Genomic DNA, 8,998 nt, shown 5'->3' with positions numbered 1-8,998 from the left:
TGTGTATTGCTTGATATATAGTTTGATGTCCTTTCCATATAGAGGATCTCAATTTCATTACTACTACCGGTATTTGTTCAAAGCTTCCTATATTTATTCTATACATCAGAATAACTTTTGTTGGAATTGATAAGTACTGGAAATATTTGAATAAACTACAAGAACTTTGATCTATTTTACAATGCTGAGATTAACTCTTCACAATTTCTCAGAAGAAGTTTGATTCATCAAACAATGCTGAGGTAAACATCTCACAATATCTCCAACATCAGTTGTTCATGACAGTAAACTTGGACTAGTTTGTACTAGTTTGATATAACATTATGCTAGCTTCATAAAGGTTTAAGACTTTTTTCCTTGTTGTATTCAGTGTAATTTTTCCGTAACCTTTAGTAATAAATGAGTGTTTCTTCATCCTACATCAGGTGTTATCTTTTTTTACTCACATGTGAGCTAGTTCACTAGTATGGTTACTTTGATGAGGTGTGTCACATTTATCTAACAGGGTGACGAGGATCTCCAGCTGCTTGTGTTGTATTGTTGTGAGCCATTGAAGTGAGCATGACATGAGGTAGAAATAAATATATTTTTGTGTGTACAAATAAAATATGACCCATTACATGCAGTATGATAATGGTGAATGAGCAATGTCCATTTTGAGCTGTTATATGTCTTCAAGTGGTCTAATATGAGCTGCTGTATGTCTGCAGGTCAAAAGTCATGGGCTGAAAGTTGTCTGCTATGAGCTGCTGTATGTCTGCAGGTCAAAAGTCACGGGCTGCATTTGAGCTGTCATGTGTATGTCATTGATCTGCATACCATGCCCCATGAGCTGCAATTTGCAGCTCAAAGCTAATTATATATGCACAAAATCAGACCATTTGCAGATATCTGCAAGTGATCTGCTACAGCCGAGCTGCGAAGATCTGCAACAGCCATCTGGCAGGTCTGCAGGTTTGGTAAGGGTAAGGCTTCCAAGAATAGATGCTGAAATAGGACTGACGATAGGTACCGGAGAAACAGCAGTATTTACCCCTCTGGAAACAATGCGTGGTCCGGACTCAACCCCTCACACATGCAGAACACGCCTAGGATGGATCCCCTGGCAGGTAGTCAGATTGAACGAACAAGGGCAACATCCTCCCAGCTACAGAACAGAAGTTGTTGCCGTAGAGGATATGGAAGAATTGGATAAACTAGACAGGTTAGTGCGACATTCCATTGACCTTGATTTTCCTGAGCGCATGATAGATGACAAAAGGGAGCACTCCAAGAAGACAAGAAGTTCATGCAGAAAGTAAACAAAACCATTGAGCTAGTAGACAGACACTACAAAATGGGACTTCCATTCAAAACTGAAAGAGCAATCAGCAGTATGCCTTACAACGATTTAAAGGCCTTGAAAGAAAGTTGAGAAACAACCCAAAGTTCCATGCCGACTACCAGAAGTTCATGGCAGACATAATGAGAAGGGATACGCAATACAAGTCCCTAACGAGGTTAGATCGAGACGATGGAAAGGTATGGTATATACCCCACCATGGAGTATATCATCCAAAGAAACCAGAGAACATCCGCGTTGTCTTTGACTGTTCAGCAAAGTTCCAAGGTGTGTCGTTGAACAACCTATTACTACAAGGGCCGGATCTGACGAATAATCTACTAGGAGTATTATTACGATTTCAACAGGAACCAATCGCTTTGATGGCAGACATAGAGGCTATGTTCCACCAGGTAAAGGTTAGAGAAGAGGACAGTGACTGTCTACGCTTCTATTGGTGGCCAGATGGAAACATAGAAAACCCTCCAAGAGTCTATAAAATGATGGTTCACCTGTTCGGTGCAGTATCATTCCTGAGCTGCGCGAACACAGCACTACACAAGATGGTCGATGACAACAACCACCTATTCAACAAGGAAGTTGTCAAAACAATAAAGAGAGACTTCTATGTAGATGATGCCTCAAGCACGGTCCCTCCACAAAACGGTCAAGAAACGCCACCAGTTTCTTTTGTTATAGTCCGGGTTTCGATTGGGCTTTCTGTTGATTTTACTGATGGGGATAATCCCGGATTATCACGCGTGCGGTGGGAGGTGTTAACAGTTACGTGCATAAAATTATCGTAAGCAGAAACTTAATTCTCCCAGAATGCATTCTGATTATTGTCTGCGCATGCGTCTAAAGGCCAAAGTTTGTTTACATCTGCACGCAGCGTGAACTATGTACAAGTTCGGAGACGATTTGGTCAATTTTGACGACTCCCATGTTGATTGGGACTTCATTTTGGAAGATAAAAATCCTGCGTCGACACGTACTGCTGCGAAACCCAAGCCTTGCGTGGTCTTCCAATGTCCACAGTGTAGCAACCGATACAATCAGTTTGTATATAAATACCCATCGATGGGCTGACCACGGTCTCTCGTGGGTAACATACGAAACCCATACACGACATGATTTGTATCTCACTTGATCCTCAATCAGGAAAATCCATGGCAGAGAGTTTGGCACCCAGGCTTAGGGAGGTCATGTCACCAAAATGTCGCGACACTTGTAGGGCTTCTAGATTCTCTAAATTTGGCAGTCTGAGAATTCGAAAGGTCGACAAAATCAAAACATTGGGTTCGGCAGTAACTTGTGTCTTTAAGAAAGAACAGATTCAGTCATGAACCTGATTGCCTACTTTGAGAAGACTGAACGATCGGTAGGGACGCACTTGACACCTCTGAACGATCGATAAAGGAGAAAAAAGGGGGGAAAAACGTGGAACTATTACCATAACGCCAACTCTCAATTGGTCGACGCACGGTCGACGAGAGCACCTTGCAAAAATAAGGTCATCGTAAGAGTTCCTTGATTTCGTGCATTGAATTTTGTTGAAAACGATTAAAAATTTCAAATCGAACTCTCAAAGTTTGGAACTGAGGAATTATCATGTTAAATCGATATCAAAAGGGAGTTAAGGAAGACATTTTAGGATTTCCCATGTAATGCAGATACGACTCGTCGATCCCAAGCGACACCATTTTGTTTTCAGTTTGAAATATAAACGCGGCAAAAAAGACAAGTTTTCTTGTCGAATTAGGTTTCAAAATAACAACACAACACGATTCCCTATTTTTTCGAAGTCTTTGCCTTGTTAGGAGGTGCATGACTTACTTTTTTGATGAAAGGTGAAAAAAAACAAACGGGGGAGTAAAATTGACAGTTTTCCGAAATGCATGGCGTCGGTCAAGATCACCTCATGTCTGAACTCAGCCATAAAATATCATCCAAGATTCTCAATAGTGACCTAGATCTTTAAGAAACTGTTTTACTCATCTTCTCACCAGTCTTCAAATACATGCGAAACAGTGCAGAAAGATGGAAATAAAGTAGCTTGATTGACTGAAAATTGTAGGATACTGGAGCGGGACCGTGTCACAAGACGCCACTGAAACAAGACACTAACTTGCCTATGACGTCATTCGCTTCCTGCGTCCACCGCAACGCGGACTGTTGCAACTGTGTAGGTGATTAGCACCTTTGAACAAAAGCGTTTCTTGACCGTTTGTGGAGGGACCGTGCCTCAAGTCAGTAGAAAATGCGAAGAAGGCAATCAAGTTGATGCAAGATCTGACTGCTGCTTGCAAGAAGGGCGGTTTCCGTTTGACGAAATGGGTGAGCAACAGCCGTGAAGTATTGGAGACTATACCAAAAGAAGAAAGAGCTAAGGAAATCAAATATCTGAAGCTGGAATACGACTGCCTACCAGTAGAGCGTGCCCTAGGTACTTCATGGTCGGTCGAGTCAGACACAATAGGATTCCAGATCAACATTGAAAACCGGCCTGCAACAAGAAGAGGCATACTTAGTCTATCAATTATCAGCTCAGTATACAATCCCATTGGACTTGCAGCTCCGGTCATCCTACCTGCAAGAATACTTCTTCAAGACTTGTGTCGTAGAGGTATTGGCTGGGATGCAAAGATCAAAGAAGACGATCGGAAGAAATGGCAAAGATGGCTATCAGATCTTCCGAAACTAGAAAATGTATCAGCTCAGAGGTGCTACAAACCAGCAGACTTCGAAATCAAGGTACGTGAGATACACCACTTTTCTGATGCCAGTGAATATGGATATGGTGTCGCATCGTATATTAGACTCATAAATGAAGATGGAAGAATTCACTGCGCCTTCCTTATGGGAAAAGCAAGGGTTGCACCACTTAAGAAAATTACCATCCCACGCCTGGAACTGACAGCAGCTACAGTGGCCGTGAGAATGAACAGAATGTTGGAGGAAGAACTCGACATTAAAAACGACAAGGTATACTTCTGGACAGACAGCACATCAGTGATTAAGTACTGCGCCAATGAAACATCCCGATTCCACACCTTCGTAGCCAACCGGATCAACATTATTTGCAAATGTTCGGATAGTAAACAGTGGAAGTACGTCGACACAAAATCCAACCCAGCAGACGATGCATCTAGGGGACTAACGGTAGACAAGTTCCTGCAAAACAAAAGATGGCCTGTGGCAACGAGAATGGCCTACACAACAGGACATCTCCAGAGCGCTATGTAATAAAGACCCAGAAGTCAAGCGGGAAGCATCCGTGTACAGCACCATACTAGTAGAGCAAGAATTTGGGGTAGAGAAGATCTTACTACGCTACTCCAGCATGATGAAACTAAAGAAGATAGTCGGATGGTTCCTGCTAGCGAAGAAAAACCTTCAAGATAAATGCCGCAAAAGAAAACAAGGCGATGAAGACACCAACGCAGATACTAGCCAGAAGAGCTGTGAAACAACAATCCCACCTGTTTCACTAGAGAATCTGCAAAGGGCAGAAGATGCAATCATGAAGTATGTGCAGCGAAAGCATTTTCCAGATGAAATGGCACTCCTACAGCGAAAGAAGCAAGTCAGGAGATACAGCCCATTATATAAGCTGGACCCAATTTTGGATAAAGGAATAATACGAGTTGGCGGACGCCTGGAACGTGCCTCAGTGTCACCAGACAGCAAGCACCCGATAGTGCTGCCTAAAGACTCACCAGTGTCAACAATCATACTCCAAGAAACCCACAAAGAAGTCGGACATCTTGGAAGAAACTCGATGCTGGCGAAGCTAAGAGAGAAATATTGGATTCTACGGGCACCTACAGCGATCCGCAACCTCGTAACCAAATGTGTCATCTGTAGAAAGTGTAGAGCGAAAGTTTGTGAGCAGAAACTGTCAGGCCTACCTAAGGACTGCATCACCCCTGAAGAGCCGCCATTTACTCGCACAGATGTAGATTACTTCGGACCACTGGAGTCAAACGTGGCCGTGTCACTGAGAAGAGGTTTGGAGCGATCTTCACATGTATGGCAACTCGTGCAGTACACTTAGAAGTAGCCTGCTCATTAGACACAGATTCGTGCATCAGAAGATTTATAGCACGAAGAGGACAAGTTAAGTCCATCAGATCAGACAACGGAACTAACTTGTCACTGCGGGGCCAAAGGCCCTCCATTTTGTTTCATATTAGCGTGTCACTTTTTCGCCGCACATACGTCGTGTACGCGTACAGTGAGTCAAATCCGCCTTTGACGCTATGTATTAAATTTCGCAAAATTTCCACGCTGCACAGCTTAATATTGATGGAAGAGTTGCAGATTCAATTTCCTCATATGTTGACCTTTCCATTATGATATTTTGGCAATAATTTCATGAAGGAATTATGAAAATACATATGTGATAATTATTCATATGCAAAAATAGGTGAAAACACAGTCAACAGCCAAACGATCGTTAACTCGTCATTTCATAAAAATAAGAGGGAAAATCAAAAAAGTAAAACGATAGAGTTTTAGATAACCTTCATGAGATGCGCTATTTTAAATATCGTAAGAAATTACAGCGAAATGTAAAAGTTAAACCAATGGTTTTTTCAGATATATATTTCATTTTACGACGCGGCGAATAAGCTTGATTTCCCGTAGAAAACAATGGCGTGTAATATACCGAACAGATTGCACACTTCTCGTCGGTTCAAATTCCTCAATTTTGAACAAATAATGATGAAAATTGACATGGTGATCCTTTGATTAATATACAAAATTCCTATCGTTTTAGATTTTTGAATTTCTTCACGAAAATTGTTTTATTTGAATTTTATTTATTCCGATCACTGAAATATACTGTTGCCGTCAATGATTTGGCGAGCTGACGGTGTGTACATATGCAGAACACGGGCCTTAAATTGACGCATTTTTATCAGTATGCGTCTCGTAAGATGTACAGACCAAATGCATGTCATGTTGTTGTAATTTATACCAAATTTGGCGAATATCAACGATGAAAATTCCAGTAAATTTGAAAAAATAACACAGAACGGAGGCGAACGGGCGCAGACTCTCCACTGTAAACGTGCAGTGAACCTTATCGATCGATATTCTTTTATTGGAAATTGATACATTGTTGTCGTGCTCACTCGCAGGTCATATTCAGCTCACAATGGCGCCAAACTTGCAAAGAGCGCCAAAATGTGAACGCATCGCCAAAACTGTAAAAAGGTGTCGACGATTCAATCTAAGTACAAGAAACCAACGGATACGTTGATTTTATGCTATCTAAGTCAATATATACGGGTTATGTGGACATATTAATGATTTGACCTCGACACATGAGCCCGTACGCCAGCAGATTTCGATCGATATTCTATTGAAAATAAATTGATACAATGTTCGCTGTCGTCACTAGCAACCGGCTGAAAGCGCTCTCAGGTAGAATATATGCTTCGCGGAATACGAAACATTCAGGCATACGTTCGTCCCGCAGTGTGTCGCAGCCAACAAAGAGCTGAAGGAGAGTATCAGGAGATGGAATCAAGAGAAGATAGCTGAGACGCCCCACCAGCAAGACATCAAATGGAAATTCAACCCTCCAGCAGGTTCCCACTTTGGAGGGAGTATGGGAGCGTCACATCAGAACCATAAGGAAAATCATTTTTTCCTTACTCAAAGAACAACCACTTCGCATGTCAGATGAAGCACTCCGAACACTGTTCTGTGAAGTGGAAGCCATAATTAACAGCCGACCAATCACCAGGCTGTCAGAAGATCCGAATGATCTAGAGGCATTAACACCCAACAACCTGTTAATGCTGAAACCAAAACAGGCCCTACCACCTGGCTTGTTTCAGAAGAATGACAGCTACGTACGCCGTCGATGGAGACAAGTGCAGTACCTGGCAGATATATTCTGGAAGAGATGGATGAAAGAATATCTCCCGTTGCTACAAGAGAGACAAGAAGTGGCTCGAGATCAGAAGAAACCTCAACGTTGGAGACGTGGTGTTGATCGTCGACAACAAAGCGCCGAGGAACTCCTGGTCCATGGGCAGAATCACCAAAGTGATGAAAGACAAGAAGGGACTCGTCAGGTTTGCAGAAGTCAAGACCAGAACGACTACTCTACGACGTCCGGTGGATAAGTTGTGCGTGCTCCTGGAGGCCCACGCCATCGAAGATTCGTCTGAAGGACACAAGAACAGCTAAGAACTTTAATCTTTTTTATTAGTGATATATGAACAGTATATTATTCATGTTTGTTTAGTTAGATTGAATTTTGACCAGTTTAGAATATTGGATTTATAATTGTTCCGAGTCACATCTACACAATTAGGGGACCGGAATGTTACGGTCAAAATCAACATCCCCTTATTTGGCCATAGTTCAAATTCAAAGTCATGAGTCACCATCAACTTCCGTCCTTCAATGTTTACCTTTTGTATTACGCAATGCGCACATGTACCCATTCCAAGCATGCTTCTAGACACTTTAAGTTAGACCCTCAGAGAGTGGACATGTCTCTGAAAGCGACCGGCTATAGTTCTCGCCAAGATTGCTTGTAAAGACCATTTTGATGAAACAGCTTTGAACCTGTTGATGCGATAGTCTTATACAAACTCCACACAAAATCGGTAAGCCATTCAGTTGATTCTTTTGTTACTTTAAAGCAGACAGTCTTGAAGGAACATTGAATAGCCTTATTCCATTGTGAGACTCTAAGAGCACGTGCGCCTAACAAAAGGCCAAGGACTCATTGAAGTATGCGAATAATGGACACATTCAACGGACTCTGATTACGTTTATAGTACAACTTTTTGAGACCTTTTAGTTAAGTAGTTTTAGTGATTTTATTCTTATGCAACTTTGAGTTAGTGATTGTTTCAAAGCAGCTAATTGTTAAGTCAAGGCTGCTTTTATGCAAATGAGATTTTGTCAATGGAAGTAAACGTTCAGTCACCGTTAGAGGGCGTTTACTGAGGTGGGTCACGTGACCAGTCCACCTATTATGACGTTGTGACCCCTGAGTCATCTTAGAAGGGTATCACTTCCTGTTAGTTATTTCCTGTTTCTAATTTCCTGTGTCATAGAGTGTATTTACTTCGTGGTCAAAGAAAGTATTTACTTCCTGTGTCATAGTGTGAACGTAGCTTAGTTCTCACTTCCTGTATCCTTTTGTTTGATTTGTTTTCAATTAATCCTTCCCAAACGTTCTCAACGTTTGTAGTACAACATTCTACTCAGAGCATTTGTTGCTCTCAGTCTGGAAGACATGCTTATATTCGAATAAACCACGTGAAACTTAGATCGGATATCTGCCTCGTCTTATTTAAGAGGGAACGCATTACAGAATATCAGCTGTAGACGACTATTGCATAGTAGTTGCAGACAAATAATTTTGAGTCTTAAGGAATTTGTTTGCGCGCTACATCCCTCATCAAGAATACTGGTCCAGTGATCCAAAACTTTGAGTAGCTGTAATGTGGTCGATCTGCCACTTATGAACCATACTGTTTGTTACTGAATAAGTCATGTTTGTCCGTGTGGTACAATTTTTCTCCGAATAAGTTTTCCATAGTCTTACAGATAATACTGGTCAAGCTGATGGGTCTGTAGTTGGACGGAGATTTTTTGTTTCCCTTCTTAAAAATCGCTGAAATCTGTGCTTTTTTCATGCTT

General features: G+C 41.7%; 2 protein-coding genes across 2 annotated transcripts; both read left to right on the top strand.

The window, feature by feature from the left end:
• The first annotated feature begins 3,604 nt into the window (after positions 1–3,604).
• Positions 3,605–4,567, top strand: LOC139127110 (uncharacterized). Its single transcript, XM_070693030.1, has one exon. The coding sequence runs from the start codon at positions 3,605–3,607 to the stop codon at positions 4,565–4,567; it is 963 nt and encodes a 320-aa protein (XP_070549131.1).
• Positions 4,568–4,664: 97 nt separating this feature from the next.
• Positions 4,665–7,464, top strand: LOC139127108 (uncharacterized). The gene is made up of 2 exons (XM_070693029.1): positions 4,665–5,331; positions 6,995–7,464. Exons 1-2 carry the CDS (start codon positions 4,665–4,667, stop codon positions 7,462–7,464), a joined length of 1,137 nt encoding a protein of 378 aa, XP_070549130.1.
• The last annotated feature ends 1,534 nt before the right edge of the window (positions 7,465–8,998 follow it).

This window comes from Ptychodera flava, unplaced genomic scaffold, assembly GCF_041260155.1.
Source record: "Ptychodera flava strain L36383 unplaced genomic scaffold, AS_Pfla_20210202 Scaffold_29__1_contigs__length_4469600_pilon, whole genome shotgun sequence".
Lineage (NCBI taxonomy): Eukaryota > Metazoa > Hemichordata > Enteropneusta > Ptychoderidae > Ptychodera > Ptychodera flava.
This window is presented reverse-complemented; position numbering and strand designations above follow the sequence as displayed.

Excerpts from the sequence above, each read along its gene's own strand:
- LOC139127110 (XM_070693030.1), top strand. The coding sequence starts at position 3,605 with ATGCAAGATCTGACTGCTGCTTGCAAGAAGGGCGGTTTCCGTTTGACG.
- LOC139127108 (XM_070693029.1), top strand. The coding sequence starts at position 4,665 with ATGATGAAACTAAAGAAGATAGTCGGATGGTTCCTGCTAGCGAAGAAA. Across the intron at positions 5,332-6,994 it reads GGCCGTGTCACTGAGAAGAG|AACAACCACTTCGCATGTCA; the intron begins GTTTGGAGCGAT and ends CCTTACTCAAAG.